Genomic DNA, 17,629 nt, shown 5'->3' with positions numbered 1-17,629 from the left:
TGCAGTATGTGGAAGAAGAATGATTTGCTCGTCTCAACAGACCCATTTCATTCAGCTTTGCCAGGTGTACCTGCAAAGAGGATATGGTATTCTTGCCTTTTGTATTTGAGGTGTCTGCCTTTCAGTTAAAGGAATCGCTCCTGCAACGCCATGCAAATTACTTTATGGATGATCCCTCATGCGCATCGTCACTGAAGGCCACACTGCTCCTCTCCATTTAATTGAATTGAAATGCAAAAATACCTCACATTTAAATGCAAATCGTGCATGTCCATTAGAGTTGTCACACTTTTCTCCCAACTCGACCCTGGGGGATTGACTTCCTTGCTTCTAATGAAAACTGAGCTACTGATGCCTGCTGTAATTTGATCAGTTGGTAGTGAAACCACAAGCCCCCCTCCCCACACCATTGCTAGTTCCATTCGTCCTTTACAGACACTCCCACTCAGCATTTCTCAACACCTGCTCCTTAATGAAGGCAAACAGAGAAAGGGGAATAGCCAAATGAAACAAAGACCTCCACCCCTTTGGCAGCTGCAAGGAAATAGAGCCAATGTCATATGACACTGTTGAGCAAAGTCTCCTTGAGTTTTATATAGGCTGCATACAGTAGTGTACTGTACGCATGTATATAGACTACTGTTCACACTGTGTTTTGCAGTGTTGTGTGTGTCCTTATACCATGTACAGTCTCTTATAAACTGCGTATTTAACTTGTTGGTCTGTCTTTGCACCGCTGCTCTTATGATCCATTATTTGCATGTACACGATATTTAAAGAGATTTTGATGATCCATTTGAAATGTAAAAAAACACTGCTTAGTTCCGATTTCCTTTTTTTGGAAGAGCTATAATTGACAGCGTACAAAATCATTTTGAGAATTTCTTCCTTTATTATGATCCAAATTAGCACCAGAATAAGTATTCCTGGGGTCCAATCATTTGTATGTTCAGAATAAAACATAAACTATTAAATAACTTTTACATTTTCTCCAAAACTGCACCAGGTTACAGGATCTTCTCTCACTCAAACAAATATATTTCTATTTCTAGTCTTTCTTAATTCACCATTTTAATTCTAATTCCTGTGTGGCCGCCCAAGTAATATCTATATGTGGTAAACACTGCTGTATCTAGTAGGTTATTTCGTATCTCACCATTTTAATTCTCCACCACTTTAATCTCCTAACCAAGATTTTCCCTTTTGACACTCTGTCTCTCTCTGTTTCTCTCTCCCTGTACGTGTCTGATCTGTTGACCTTTTTCCTCATAGCTATATATATATATATATATATATATATATATAGATATATATATATCGCCCAAAAACAAAGCTCGCATCTGGATTTGTTTCACTCGCAATTCTATTTTCACAGCAGCAGGTGAGCTTAAAAGGAGGGCAGCTTGTTGTTATTGACGTCGCCTATTGAAACGGTCATGACCAAGGTGATACCTAATAATATCGGCACAGGTGTCTGTGTGTGTGGAACCACGGCTTATTATGGCCTTAAAGGTATTTAAAATTGCAAGTTTTGTGTCTTTCTCACTCATGGTGAAGAACATCCATATTGATGACATGTCTTAGCGTGTATGTGTGTGGTTGTGCCAGTACTCAAAATGTGTTGAACCCAAAAAGGGATTGAGGTTCGATCCACTTATTCCATGTAAGGTGACTTCACTTACATCACCATTTACAGTTGTTTGTGATGCCAATCTAAAGACCTACTAGATAGCAGATGTTTCAGAAATGGTTTGCAATTGAGGGGTAGTGTGTGTCATATCATGGATATAAAGCAACTTGACATTTATCGGACTGTCGGTGTTGCAGACAAAAGATCTCTTTGGGTTCTGGCCTCCGCTTTGGTCCTCGTAGAAGGAGCAAGGTGTTGTGGAGGTGAAGAGGGAGAGTTTGCTATTGTTAGTGGCTTTCTTGGCTGTCTTCTACCACTGCTTTGGCTAAGGTCCAGGGGGCCCGTAGGTGCAAATTGGGCCACTGTGTCAATGCCTTTGGGTAAACACAGCAGCTGACTAGGACCATGCACAAAGCCATGCAGAGGAGAAGGAGGCTTGGCTTTCCTTTCATTATTAGCCTCCCTGCTCTTCAGTGTGCACACTCATTGCACTGCCTGCCAAAATCCCATGTAGTTTATACTAGCATGTGGCCAGGTTGTTTGTCTGCCAAGTCTTCAATCACGCACTGAGCATAATCAAATGATTGTAAGAGGGAGCTACCAGCAGAAGAGGAAGGAAGAAGGAAGAAAAGGCTCCTGGCTGCTGCCCCGGAAACGTCACATTACACTAAAAGCAATGTGTTCACAGCTCAGCTTCCAACATTTCCATTCTACATTCAGGGCTGTACATTGTCCAAAGCTGCTCACTTTCTGATTCAGTCATCCCAAGAAACCATTGTGCCTAAATGTTGTGGTAGTGTACACACACCTTCATATAGAAAAGAAAAATATTATTCCCACTAGCATGAGCAGAGTCCTGTTGGTATTATAGCGATTCGTTGACACAGTATATTGGAGAGCAGAGGTATGTAGAAGTAAATGAAGATAATCTGATTTTATTTTATTTTAGATAAACTCTCTTTTGCTCAGACTTTTGCTCTGTGCTCAGAGCCTAGATGTCCGCTTTTCTGGATTAAAAAAAGTTCTGAACATTTCTCAAATATGTGACACACATTTGTTGGTATATTTTACAAAAAGTATTAAAATTGAAAAGCTAAACAAATAGAGAGATGATTTATCACATTGTCGTATACGAGGGGTTGAAATAAAAAGCAGGCGTCACTGTCAATACAGCATACACCAAAAAAGAAATATCTCAGACTTCACTTCATTTCTTCATTTCATAATTTGTCATAATAATTTCAGATGACAAAAACACATCAGGCTCTTGCCTGTAACTGATGTGGTTAATAGACAATCACACTGTGAATAGTACTATGGACCATGTCAACTGCAGTCAGTAATTTCAAAAGCCATGTTAGTAAATGATTCAAAGAGTGGCACGGAAATTGAATTATTAACAGCAGTGACTACAGTGAATGTAGGTTATTAAGAACTATATGTTGTAGCTTGAGGAGGTTGTCTTGTTACTCCATTGTTCGGTGTCCTTCCGTGTGATGGAGATGTAGCGTAGGCGGTTTCCTTTGCCCTATTTGACGACAGAAATATAATCTTGCTTTGCATCATTAATCTTAAGCAGATACGGAGTGTGGATCTCTATGTCTGAAATGTACACAATGTGTGTCAGACTAAAAGGCTCTTTTCTAACAAACATCAGCATATTAATGCTGAACATGGTTTAATAATGTTTGTGGCAGATTTGGGATTCCCCACCCCACAGCAGAGCCATCCTTGATTAGCCAGCCATCTGGTCAAACAAAGACATCTCAGGTTTTCCTGCTCTAAATAAATGTGATGAGAAAACCTGAGGAAGCGCCACGCTTTCAGCACAGGTTGAATGAGTGGTCAGATCATTTGTTTGAAAAAATATAGTAGGAGCAACGTTTTCTAAATGGATGAGGTCACATAATTGGAACAAAGTCTATGCATTTTGGATGCAGCGCTGTTCTCAGTTGATCGCTCGTGCTTTGAAACCGACATTAAGTGCTTCACTTTACATGGGTGAGCAGACATATGAAAATGTGAAGGCAAATTAGATCATCAAATAGAGCTTCTTGTGCTTTATGGAGGTAACACGGTTGAAAAACATTGTTTAAAGTTTTTGGTTGAAACAATAATGGCCTATAGGCTAGCTGTGGACCATAGGACTATGAAAACATCTGCTCTCCTTTAAATCTGTCATTGGAAACGTTGTACCTCTTTGCGTTTATTGGCTTTACTGTTCTCACTATGTGCTATTGGGGCTGTTGTATTACATTCAGTACGGTCTGTTTGCTCTGTTATCTATATCGTATTCCCTGCTGCTTCTGCAACAACCCAATTTCCCCATGAGAATCATTATAGTTTTATCTAATCTGATCATATATAGTGGACTTCTGTGATGTCTGTTTATGGACTAGACTGCAGCATAGAGTAGTATTAAGCAAGCATTTAAGTTGATTCTGTATCTTGAGGCCATGAACAATTTAAATATCTAGTTTGCTTAAGCAAAATTATTTACATTTCAAATATAAAATCCTTACGTAGTATTACATGATCTGTGTTTGTAGACTTGGGTACGTAGGCTATATGTGTTCCAATATCAATGATTGACCCCCTGGTTGATGAAATGAAATGAATTTGATAGATCAAACACCCCTGACCTCCATACTAAAAACCAGTAGGCCTAAGACTTGAGATCAGCTTGAGATTTTATTTTTCTTGTTTATAGTTAGGCTACAGCTTTTTGTCATCATATTAATGGGTTGAGCTCTGTTTTGATTGGCCTGTCAGGTGAAGCTAGCATAGCCTGCAGACAAAATTGTCTGCAGGCTATGTACCAGTGCATACCAGTGCATATGGATGGTTAACGCAGTGTTCAGGGCCCATTTGCAAATATAGAACACCTAGACTTTTTGATGTTTGTCACGATGAACAGAGCTTACAATTAGCTTCCATGTCATGCCAACATCACCATGGCACATGACAATCACTTGTCACTGGTCACATACATTGACAGCGTTGAGTTTAAAAAATGTGTTCGTAATTACAAACCAGTCAAAAAGTGGAAATAACCAAGGATAGGATAGGATAGTTCTGGTTGATAATAGTCACATGATGACTGCTTGTCTTCCACAGCTATGGTAGTGGTAGTGAAATGACACTCTGAAGGTTTGTTATCCTAAGTTTTGGTTCAATGGTTCCCCTCACTAACCATGAGTTTGGTATGGTTTGGCTGTTCTTTTAAAGTTTTTGGGTGTTTGTGCTCTCTTTTGAGAGTCCAGTAGAGATGTAGTGGCTTGTCGGCCCCTGGAGATGAGCTCCAGATGCGTGACGGGCTGCACCCAGCCTGGGGTCCCTGGGGGGTACTGGTCTGTCAGAGGTGGAATGCCCCTGCACACTTAACGCTAGCTGAGAGGAAACAGATACCTCTGGCTCTAAACAGAGAAATCGCTCCCTATCGATTAGACTCTACAGAAAGCTGTGAATTGCGCTTATGGTTTGAACATTTGATACTTCAGATTCAGAGAGATAGTCACAACACTAACTTCTCTGATGGAGGAAACCCTGAGAATAACGGGATTGGTTTCTTGCCCTCCCATACCCGTCTGCCCCACCAGCAATATGCCAGACAAAGAAGTAATTTACCCATCTGACTGCAGGCGTTGTGACCTCTGTCATTTCATATGTAATTAGATGTGACGTGTCTTAACAGTAGTGAAGGTTTTTTTGTTGATTGGGAATACATCAAGTTCCCAGCGCTGTCAATGTAATGAGAATATATATAAAAGCCTATCAGGTCTGTGTGATGTTTCCAGCTGCCATTAGCATGGGGGTGAAGTGGCTGCTTGCTCTTTGAACGATGTGAGATATGCAAGGTATTTTTAGCCAAAGCTTTTAACCCAGAAGAAACGGCTAATAGCTGCTTTGACCTGAATGCAGCACTATAGCTTCTTGCTCAAAGCGGTGTTGATTACAAGGGGCCCCAAAATGTGGTTTTATTATACAATTCTTTTAGCCTTAATGTACCGCAAGGATGTGTATTTGTGAATTGAGTGTGCTTTGCATATTGGAGACAATTTAATAGCTGTTACCATACACTTCACAGAGCAAAACAAATAGCTTCAAATCAAATTATCAGTGAGGGAGTACTGCAGGGGCCTCATGCAAGTCTGTGCCTAGTTTAGTTGGAAAATCTGGTCTCGGAGGTCTAGTTTCTCATGGACCAGAAACACTACAAGAAAGGGTTAACTCACGGAGTACTGTATGTGGTGGCACAGATGTGATTCACTAAAATGTTTGCTCTGCCTGTGAAAGGGTCTTTGAACCAATGAGTGTGAACTTCTGGCCACACCAACCTATAAACTTTGCATTTGTGTGAGGCAGGCGAAAGGGGCCAGCTAGTGTAATGGGGGATGGGGCCTCTGCCTGTGGAATGTGGTGTCTTGGTGAAAGGGCTGGAGTTGAACAAATGCAGTCAGTTTATTTGGCAAACCAGACTTGCTGGTCACTTGTTTACCCAGGAAATAAATATGCAGATCCACCCCTTTCTTTCTTTTACTGTTTCCTTTTACTGTGTTTCCATCACCGTTTTCTTATGAGCATTTAGAAGTATCGCATTAGAAAAAGTTGATGGAAACGGTAAAATTCGGGGGAAAAATCCTTAATTTCGCAAAAAAGTTTTTACGATCGCTTGAGGTGGTTTTTGCCTTTGTCGAAAAAGGGTAAATGCGCCAAATAACTTCTGACGTAGCGAACTTGGAACTCACGTCTGATCAGCTGTTTCCACTGTCGGCGTCTTGCCGGATATTCCCATAACGTGCGGAGACATGGCTGGTAACAACTTGCCTGCTTGAAACGCATTCCTGAGCACCTCTCTCCATTTTTCTAAGATCCATGGTCCTCAAGTCCGTGTGGCTGGTTTTGTTTCTGGTTTGGAACCCATACCATCTTGTTTATTACAGCCATGTGTAACGTCAACTACTGACGTAACTACGCTTGCCGCAGCCTGGTTTATTCACTCTAAACCAGCTGATGGAAACGCACATATTTCTTATTTACTTTTTTTATTTCATATTTACTTTTCTTTCTTCTTTTTTGTGTCATTTCAAAGGTCTGCTAAACGTTTGCATGACAATTGAAACATGGCTAGTCTCTCTCTCTCTCTCTCTGGGTGTGAAACTGGACGAGGTAAAAATGTGTGATGATTGGAGTGTAGGTTTTTCTTCTGCATGAGTCAGTCTGCCTGCCTATTTTCATTCTGTTTTTCTATCTGTGACACCCCCCCCCCCTCTTTTTTCCTCTGTTTCTCTTTTTCAGCTTTGTAATTGGTGTGATTAATGGAGGGAGGGGTGGTCTTGCCTGGAGGCCTGTTTTTCAGTGGCCTTTTTAGAGGTGCAGCGCTGGGGAGGCTGGGGCAGGTAGCAACACGTTCCGCCCCTGGACGTTTAGCCCCTTGTCCCTGCCACTTTGTCTGTTCCCTCAAAAGCCAGAAATCTCTTCCATCTAAAAACATGACCGGACACTGAGAGTCAGGAACGCCCTTGGGCCCTGTTCTCTGCTGCCAGCCTGCTCTCATGTGACATGTGACCGTTTTTATGCTATAATAATTCTTAATGAGAGCAGAGAATCAGTAGTGTATCTGTTCGTAAGTAGGAACTATACCTTATGTTCCCAAGTGGCAGTGAGATTTACTTCCTCCTTGTCTCACATGGAATCACGATTAACCAGAGCCTTTGTTGGTGGTAACGTATGGGCAGCTCACCATAAGATCCTTTACATTAGTTAGCAGATAAAGGACGTCATCCGCTCAGCCCGACTCCCAACACACCCTCCCCTCACCCATTACCCCCCCCCCCCCCCCCCCCCCTCCCCCCCCCCCCCCCCCCCCCCCCCCCCCCCCCGTCACCCATTACCCATTACCCATCACCCCCTCCCCACAGCAAGAGGCAGTATAAATGATTCCCGGAGTCCTGCTGGGGGATCAAGGCCCCAATTATTTGATTTGGATTACAGATGGCTGCCCCCCACAATGCTCGTTTTTATAGACATGCTGTGAGGAAGCAGACTCGCTTTCTTTGAGAGCATGAAGGCGCCTTCGCAGATGGACTTAAACTGAAGGCATCAGGGCTCTTGTTCTCCAGTAGATGAGGAAACAGGCTTAGTACTGTTTATGTAATCTACTTTAATCACTGAACCAGTTCTCTTCACAAATACGTGTACAAAGCGAGTACCTATAGAGTTGTCTTTATATCTATCTCAGGTCACTACAGTACATTTTGGAAAAAAAAGAGGAACCTGCACCCGGAGTAGTTTTGATGGCTTTCTTTGTCATATGTACAGAACAAGCAGGGTTAACTACTCCTCTCTGACTTCTTCCCATTCATCACTATTGTTGGCTGTGTTCCAGACTTTCTGCTGGAGGCCTTGATTGTGATTAAATTACCGCCGCTTTGTCTGTTTTAAAGATTTCCCTCTCTGAACTGTTTTGACAGGCAGCAATTTGGCTAAAAATGATTAGTCCGGGAATGAGATGTTGAGAGTACCTGTGGGATGAGAGGGGCTCTCCTGTTATTGTGAGCTCCTTTTTACTGGTGTACAGGAATGTTTGTGAATGTCACTAAAGTCACCCTCCCTCCTGTGTCTATTCTGGCAGAGTTCAAGCTGAGAGCAGTGTTACATTTTGTTACCCCTGTCCGAGGTTGCTATAGGGATTTTCCTTGTATGTGCATGTATTTTGTTTTCATAGAGGATACGTGTGGCTGTTTACGCTGGGTTTTTTTTCTTTGTAGATAACTGCAGTTTAATGAGGGTTACCCATGGAAACCTTAGTGCGTTATTCAAAGTTAAGGTGTCTTATTGGAGGTGAAGGGGTTAGGTCACCGTGGGAGCTGCGATCCTGCCTACATCTCAGTTTCCCTGGCGTGGCGGTTGATGACTGAGGATGATGAGTATTGACGTTTGCTGTGAGATTGCATCCGGAGGGGGCTGGGGACTTCCCTGTGTTTGCACATCCAGGGCTATTGATTTGGGCCTCCTGTTCAATGGCTGTGGCCCAGGGGACTTGGTCTGCAGCGTGGAGCTGTGAAGGGGGAACCACGACAGTAGCTCGCTAAAAGGGCTCAAATATGGCAGGGACACGTGCTTCTCTTCATTAGGTCTTGTTTAGTTCGCAGGATTATACTGGCAGGGTGCAAAACAACAACTGTTTTCAGGTCTACTCCACATTCCACATGAGCCATGGTGCCACTTGTTTTTTCTGCTACCCCACCAGCCAGAGTCACCCAGCCTGTTATCTATAGTGTGAAAACGTCATAGGTTGTACACTGCATTTACAGTATGCAACTGGCTGCTGACCTTTTTCAAAGCATGTGTGGACCTTTACCTGATCCATTTTTCCCCCTGCTTTTATGTTCTGATGATTCTCAATGTGAGTCTAACACTATTAGTCCCTTAGCTCAATGGCAGCTATTTGAGCCTACTTGGAGTGAAGGCAAATCACATGATTAAGAACAAGCCTCTTCATCTAATAATCGCTCCACTATCAAATTGGAGAAGTGCTGTCAACATCCTGAGCAATCAATGCCATCCATCCCCCACTCTGCAAGCAGCAGCCATTAACCCTTCTTGTTCCGGCATGCCTGGCCTCACTAAAATGGTGGCTCTACTCCAGACATCCTTCTGTAATGGCTGCGTAGAAATACCCCCAAGCTATGCATCGACGACGTGTGTTGTGTGGTTTGTCCGATGCAGATGGAGGGATATGCAAGGAATGTCAACTTGTTGCAGACCGAAGGTTGGCCATTGTAATGTGTGACAATGATGTAGCAGGAAAACACAATTGAATGAGTGGATTTCACTCCGGTGCACTCAAAATCAGGTGTTTTAGGGAAGGGAGCTACAAAGAAATATACAATTAGCCAAATCTTCCCATTCTGAAAAATGGTACATCATTGAACTGCACACACTCATTTAGAATAAAACTGGAGGGTCACTTATAAAGGAAAACTTGTGAATATTAAGTGGTGACCACCTATGCACCCTACATGAAACTCAGAGGATCCCCATTCAAAAACCATTTCCATTTAGAGAACATTTTTAGGTACAGAGGTACTTTGTGTGTGTTTTACTCCAGCTACAGCTCACTTCTGGTCATTGACCTTATGCTCAGGGTTTTTCCTGCATAGAGAAATTTTTGGCGCCCCCCAAAAAGATTTTAGCGAGCGCCAAAGGAAAATCACCAGCGCCAAAATGATCGGAACTGAAAAAAACAACAACCTTTCAAATCTTCTCTGAATGTGTATTAATAGCCATTTATCAAACGACTTTTGAGCAAGCAGAACATAAACTTAAATACGACGTCTTGACTTCCGGCAGTCACCTCTCCTCTTATCCACAGCCGCTGTATTTTACACATGCAGCTGGCGCCGGATTTATAAACCAGCTGCTGCATTGGTTTGACTGCGCCTGAATGCTCTGCTACGAAGCTATCGCTAATGGTAGAGATGACTTCCTGTTATTTCTCACAATAATAATAATAAAAGCCGTCTGTGCTTCAAGTGTACCAGTATTCAACGGTACTGTCACTTTTACAATTTAGTCTTTGGCGTACCGGCACCGGGACTCTCCTCTCCCCCTCTCCAGATCAGGTTCTACTATGTGACGCTCACCTGTTCCCGTTCTCTCCTGCCTGCCAATCTCTGCAGGGTAACTTTCATGCAGCCTTATGCGTTAGTTGCTCGTCAAAGTCACTTTTCGTGAACCGACCAATCACAGGTTGAGGCGCTACAGCAAACTCTAGAAATGTTGAACACGTTGTTCTGTATGCACAGTTTTTATTACTGACAAGTTACTAATTTGCATAAATAAATCAGAGACTGACCACCATGTAGAGCATTTTTCTTGCACAATCATTTTTTTTTGTCCAACTGGAATTATTATCATAGGCTACTAATGGTAAGCTATAATAGCCTGTACTATTATCTGAAATGTTAATGAATACACAAACATTAGCACTAATCAAACCTTAACCACAGTGGTTAGGCTAATATTAGAAATTAAATTTAAATTGTTGTATTTGTGAAACAGCTGAATCTCAACTACTAAACTATCTGTAGACAGATTATCCAAATAAATTGTAACCTGTAAATATATTATTATGCTAAAATTATACTTTCTATTTAATGTTATGATATTTATTAATACACTAATTTATACCTTTATTACTCCATGTTGTGGATATATTTTGTTTATCAAATGGCCAGAAATAAGAAGAAAATGTATACATTTCGGTCGTAAGTTAACCTAATGCCTTTAATTTAAGTGCACCGATCATGCTTACTGTCGTGCGAAGTCACCCCCCAAAGGCCCATTCTGAGCCAGGAAAAACCCTGTATGATTATCCCTGATTTGGCGCTGCGCCAGTATGTCACGTATGGCCATGATGTGATTAGGCCACCCACTGCCTGGCCAGTAAACCCGCTAACAGCATGAGAGAGAGAGAGAGAGAGAGACCGGAAACATGCTGCTGCTTAAACGTATGAAGGCTTCTGATCCTACACTCAGCACGTAGGCGACGCACAGGCATGTTTAATGCTTTATTTGAATATTATCATTTCATTTGACCTAACTGAATAGTAGTTTGGCAAATAGACAAATAAACCCTCAAATGTCATTATCTATGAAATGGGGGGGATAACAAGGTACCTACAATGCACATAATGGTACATAAACATAAAACTGCAAGCTGTGAACAATTAATTTCAAACAAATGTAAATTATCTCAGACAAGCCAAACCATGAGTGTAGCCAGGGTGTGGGAATTTCTTTTTTTTTTTAAGAACTCATCTCTGGGTGGAGCGCTGGACCTGATGAAGGGGCTGAGGTGACTGATCATAAGGAGTGGTCCCAAAGCATCAGTATCCACTCTAACTTGACATAAAGCAACGTAGTGTTAACATTCCTCAGCTGACCAAGTTCCCAATTCAAGAGCCAACATGTCTATTCATGGTTAACGGCTCCCATGTTCCAATTTTTGTGCTTTTTTGAACCAGCTAGTGAAGCGGGCAGGTTTTCTACAGTTGCCACTATGCTTATTTGCATCATGACGAGTGACAGCAGGATTTGCACTCCTACACCCAATCACAAGGAATCATTGGCAGCGATCCAATCGCAGTCCCATTGTTTTTGAGACCAAAAGTTTAATATTAATCAGCCTCCCATCAGCCACACCGTGCCGACATGTCTTTGTTGCACTCATCTTCTTAGTTGTTGTGTGTTGCTCTGGTTAAATAATTGATAATAACCTTTTTAAGTGTGTTCTTGTTTCATACATTATGCTCACATAGCAGTTGGTTTTATCTTTAACGTCATCTGCCCTTTTCATCATACCAGTCTTTCAGCCTTGCCTTTCACTCTACACTTCACTGCAGTTGAAGAGGACGAACTGACTTGTTCAGTACAAGACTGTACTCCACTGTTAAGTCAAGGTGTTGCTACAGTAGTCAGTTGTCAGTCTGTTGGATAAAAATTCGACGGGAAATTGCAACAGATGGTTGCTGGGAGACTAATCTATCACAGTGTGTGAACTTTTTTTCTAGATTACACTGTAGTAAAGCAATTTGATTCAGTGGAACCAACGTGATCTTAACATTTTACTGTGATTTCATCTCCCGCCCCTATGTACAAACAGCAGCATTTTAAAGTAACATCTCAGATTTGCTATAATACACCCACGTAGCATCATGTGACTTTTGGCTTAGCCTTGTTGAACGGATTTTTGTCCCGGTAACTGCAATGACTGCACCATGAAGAAAAGCATGAGCAGTTTTTAAACAAAAACAGAGTTTTAAAATATGATATACGATCTCCGTCCCCCCAGAGTTTTAGCTATATATCAGAGTTGATCTCCGTCTACACTAAAACAACTGAAAACACACATCTAGTGATCTAGTGGCCGTTCACGTACACTGGCCATGCGCGTGCAGGTGTAAACATGAAGAAGATGGTCTCTCTCTTCCGTAGTTACAGAAGATTTGGCGAAAGAATAAAGTACTACAGACGAAGAACTGCACCAGATTTTATTTGCACAGACCTATAACGAGCCGGGACAGCTACTGAATGTAACACGGGGAGTACAAAGCGGCTGTGACGGCGGAAAACAGACTGGGAGTCGTCACAAACTAAATACGGCGACATACACAGTACAAGTGTAGGCTATAAGTGTTATGTGCACGGTACAAAATATTTTAACAAAAATACTAAATCAAAAACTCTGTCAGCAGCATCATGTTTCTGGTTTGCAATCAGAGAGCCAAACGTGAGCGTTTCTAAAGTCCTCTGTTTGTGCCCGTCCACACTAAAACACTCTCCGGAGTTTGAAAACGAAAAACGGGGTTGGCAGCGTTTTCAAACTTCTCCGTTTTAGGTTCTCATTTTCGCCATTTTAGTCTGGATGGGAAGTGCAAAGGTAACGCAGTGGTGTGGATGGGGCCTCAGAAGATGCGGTTAAAGGAGACGAGAGGATGGAGCAGGACGCCAACGTCTCTGTGACACTGTTAAAGCTGACTGAACAGTGGTGTTCTGGAAGGAATGAGTTTTTTTGTGTGTGTGTGTGTGTGTGTGTGTGTGTGTAGCTGTGCATATGGTTTCTGTGTAAACACATTTGTGTTCACCTATCAAATGCAAGGCCAGTAACCCAGCAGCCGCTGCCTGCTCTTTTGTAGTTACATCTGATTCTGGTGAGCTAGTAGTTCATTGTAGTGTTGATTCACACTTAATATTATCAGTGTGTCTCTTACACACAGGTCATACTGTTGTTGCATATATGCTATATATAGATTTTAATGGATTTAAAGGGTTTGAGTTTATGGTTTTCGTAGCTGAGACATTGACACACATAGTTTTTATACTATTATTAATTCTACACATAGGAGTTGAATTGTTGTGAGATTAGTCGAGTACATTTGCTAACAAGGCGAATGATGGTGTTTCCCATGTAGTTTTGTGGCTCCTTGTACACAGTGTCAACATGTGGGCCATTGAATAGGGAACATCCAGTGTGTATAAGAGGTGCCAAATGCAATTTTTTTTTTTTCATGCAAGAGCAAGCATGTGAGATTATACTCAGTTGCAATCTGAATTATCTTCTGCTATAATCATTTATAATGGTTAAAGGTTAACATAGGTGGTCGAATTGTGTGCAAAGGTCTATAAGGACTCCAAATGTACCATACTGTATATGTACCTCCACATGATGATCCTGTTGCAATCTCTGCTACATACTATAGATAATGTAAATTGACAGCGTACAAATGTATTTTTGATAAGGAATGAGCTGTGCTTGTACACAAGATATCTACTGAGAATCCAGTGAGATAAAATAATAGTTTTTTTGAAAATGGACATAACTTTTTAAAGAGAGCTCAATCTGCCGATATGTCTTGATGTGATATGATTTATAACATTTGACTTCAAATATTAGTTTCTCCATGCTGGAAATGTAGCTTTTTGGAACACAATTTTTCATGCTAGTTGTGAGAAGGCAAATAACATTTTTCACATGTATCAATGTCGTCAATATGCAAGTTAATTTCCACCCTTATAAGGTTACTGTTTTGGAGAGTTTTTGTTTATTAATGTGTAACAGGGTGGTAGCTGTCCTTAATAGTAGATATCTAATTTTCTGTCAAACTCCACCCTTAAACATACCTTTTGTAGCGGGTTTGCAGGTTGATGGTTGATGAGTATTTGTTTAAGGAGCATGAATGTTGACAAGCATTACACGTACAGAGAGTGAGAGGGCGAAAATGACTGACTCTCAGGGGCCTTGACAACCTTTGCCCCGCTGGATCTCGTTTCAGGCCTTGTAATTGCCACTGACCAATGGGCTCCCGTTTGAAACTAGACCCTGGGCTGCAGCTATTAACATCCCCCTCCAAACGGATCTTGTTTTGATTCCTGATGCTTTTATAGGTTTTGTCTTTAGGAGACATTCCTGGTCGGCACATACCGTGCACCCCTTTCTGCCCCTATTTTCCTTCCTTCCCCTCTTGTGGGGCCATTGCCCCCCTCCCTGCACTCGCAAACATACACACGGCCATGATCAGCCTTTGCACATGTGTGTATGTGTGTGTGTGCGCGCTAGGGCTACTGACCAGCCCACTCTCCCCTGGCCCCTCCTGACAGCCAGTTACACTCCATGAACTTGGCCACCCGTCACAGCTGCGTTAAGATTGAAGGATGGGGGGCCCTTGTATCCAGCTGGGTCGGAAGACATAGGTGGGGGCAGGGCAGGCCCAGATGCAGATGGTTTAGGTCAAATGGAGATGTTTGAGGATGAAGGGGGAGGGGGACACAGGAGCTCAGGGGCGCAATAACTCCAGAGGTTACTCCTCCAACCCCTGGAAAAATGCACTCTTGGAGTTTGAGTATATATTAGTCTTAATGTGTTTGTGTTGAATTTATGTTGGCAGTAGTTGTAAATAGCTTAAAGTATACTTTTTTTATCCCAACATGAACTTTTTGATCTATAGTCAGGGTCAAACTGATGGGATCTAGGTAAAATCATCAAATTAACACATTTTAAAAAATGTTGGAGGTCAAAGTCCATTCTTAAGGGTTACAAATTTGCAGCTCCATTAGCGGTGGAATCAGGCAACGACCATGGTTCAGTTCCGGCCAGGGACCTTGTTGCATGACACACGCTTTTTCTGTCTCTCTGCCCATGTTTCCTATCTATCTCTACTGTCTCAATCAAATGAAGGTAAAACGGCAAAAGAAAAATCTTAATTATAGATAATCGTGTTACTTTTGAAAGACTCATAGTTAATGATGTGAGACGACTACAGACTGGATCCCCTCTTAACTTGTTTGTAACCACTTTCTGTTTGTTTACTGACTTTATCCGTCTCTTCTCTCTTGTCTGTTGTAGAATGGGAGTGCCGGCTGGGCAGATGAGGCCGACAGTAGCAGAGGAAGAGGAGAGGCGTCCAGAGACTTTGCTAAGGTAAGCATTTGTAGAGTGTGATCACCGGATGGCTTCAGCTGGTTCAGCCATTAAACAACCAAGTCAACAAAAAGGAAATTGTTGCACTGGTTACATATTAATAGGGCTGTCCCCGAATAACGATTTACAAAGTCGAATCAGAATTGTCAAGTCTTGCCTATAGTCGACTGATAGTCGAATCACATGTGTTTGTGTGGTGGCGATTGTGAGTGGCGGGGATAGGTAGGCCTACACACGGTAGCTCCACTTTAATCTTTAGAAGCTGCAGAGCTGCAGTCTCTATTAGTCACTGTAACTTACACTGTACATTTCCAGCTAAACTGAGGCCTATTGTTGACCTTTTTGTCTCTGCTGACCTGCCACTCACCGGTGTTGTGCCCGAGTCTTCCGTGTGGCCGACAGCGGCATGCACGTCGCGGTTCCTCGCGGGTCTATTTCAAGTGCTATTTAAAAACATTCTTTGTGTGGTTCATCAATGGTGATAAATGATCCAAATGTCCCACGAGGTGCGGACAACTGGGCACAACTCCGGTGAAGCTGGGGCTTCATCTCTTCAGCCTCCACACACAAACCAGGAAAACAAACTAAGAAGAACAGTGACATGAAATTTGAAACTCTGAAAAAATGTTTGCGCAACATCATAAAAAAAGAGCGTGGCAGTTCTGAAGAAGGAAAACAAAACAGATCTGTTTGTAGAGATTTTATTTTTTTAACACAAGCCTGTAGAACTTAGTTTTCAATCTTGCAAAATTTTTTTGTAACATTTTGAGTTCTCAAACACTTAGTTTCAAACTTTCAGAACTTTATTTTCAGTTTTGAAACATGGCAGGATATTTATCCCATAGGGGTCAGCCCCACATATTAACATTAATTCTTATGAAAGTGAAACTAGTGTAAATTGTAAATAGGTTAACCTTTTGAACATGAGCATAATCACACATTCTTTTGGGGGGATTGTGTCCTCCCCCAATATAAAGTAGAAAATAATTATGTTAAATATGTCCCCCTTTTATGAACCCTGTCAACAGCCTAAAACACGAAAGCTGAGCAATGTACTGCTGTGGACAGGGGATAGCAGAAAAAAGTATTTTAGTAACTTAAAAAAGGCCTGGGAAAAAAGTCAGTGTTGTTCATATTTAGAATATTTTCACAGATTTATCTTGCCGTCAGGCAACCTTTTCTGACGGGGGAATTGAACCTGTGTTCTCTTCAAAGCCACCACACTCCTTTGACAAAAACAGTAAGTCTACCTCGCAGAAGACAGGAGTTGCTGGTCTTCTGCTGCCTCGATTGGTTAGTTCCCACATTAGTTTGGATCCCAGCTAACCCTTTAAAACACCAAAGTCACATAACATAAACAAACTAACCGATCAAGGCAGTGGTAGACCAGCACCTCCCCTGTTTGGTGATGTAAGATTACTGTGTTTGTCAAAGGAGCCTGGTGGCTTTGAAGGGAGCATAGCTGATATAATGGCCTCAGTTCCCTGTCGGACAGGACTGCATGTACACTGTTCGTAATACACTTATTATATAGCTAGCTAAAGAGCATGATGAAATAAAACTAGTAATACAAGCAAGATTTTCAATGTATAAAATTAAAATGCGGTCAGTAATTGTTCTTCTGGTATAATAATGATATCTGGTTACAATGCAGGCAGCACAGGGAGACAGGGAGAGGCAGGGAGAAAGCAGTGGCCAGACAGGGACTTCTGGAGATACAAATGATCAGGTGAGATATTGGAATGCAAGACTAAACACCTTGATAACATTTGTTTCAGTCTAGTCCTACATGTCAGAAGTAAATAAAACTACTAGTAACAGCAGAATATTGAAATTAAAATTATCATCAAGGTCACTCAAGATGACAACTGCACAATTAACGAGCCCTAACAGCAGCTCTACTTCCAGTGATAATTTAACATGCTTAATTGGTCGAATGCGTACAACAGTGGCAGTCACACAGCAACGGCTACAGCTGACTGTTACATGCTACATGCAGTGGTCCACTTACAAGT

The 17,629-nt window shown here is 41.9% G+C and overlaps 1 protein-coding gene across 6 annotated transcripts in view; it reads left to right on the top strand.

Annotated features, from left to right (window-relative positions):
- Nucleotides 1-17,629, top strand: part of LOC119889804 (AT-rich interactive domain-containing protein 3B-like) — a 52,405-nt gene that overhangs the window by 9,119 nt on the left and 25,657 nt on the right. For 4 of the 6 annotated variants that reach the window (XM_038700635.1, XM_038700633.1, XM_038700632.1 and 1 more), the window contains exons 3-4: nucleotides 15,540-15,614; nucleotides 17,269-17,343. In XM_038700635.1, the coding sequence (XP_038556563.1) occupies nucleotides 15,540-15,614; nucleotides 17,269-17,343 (150 nt within the window). The remainder of the gene's footprint in view (nucleotides 1-15,539; nucleotides 15,615-17,268; nucleotides 17,344-17,629) is intronic. The other 2 variants (XM_038700637.1, XM_038700636.1) reach the window with 1 other exon arrangement.

Source organism: Micropterus salmoides, unplaced genomic scaffold (assembly GCF_014851395.1).
Source record: "Micropterus salmoides isolate LMB-PRFRI ecotype aquatic unplaced genomic scaffold, ASM1485139v1 Ms_hic_scaffold_6, whole genome shotgun sequence".
Classification (NCBI taxonomy): Eukaryota; Metazoa; Chordata; class Actinopteri; order Centrarchiformes; family Centrarchidae; genus Micropterus; species Micropterus salmoides.
This window is presented reverse-complemented; position numbering and strand designations above follow the sequence as displayed.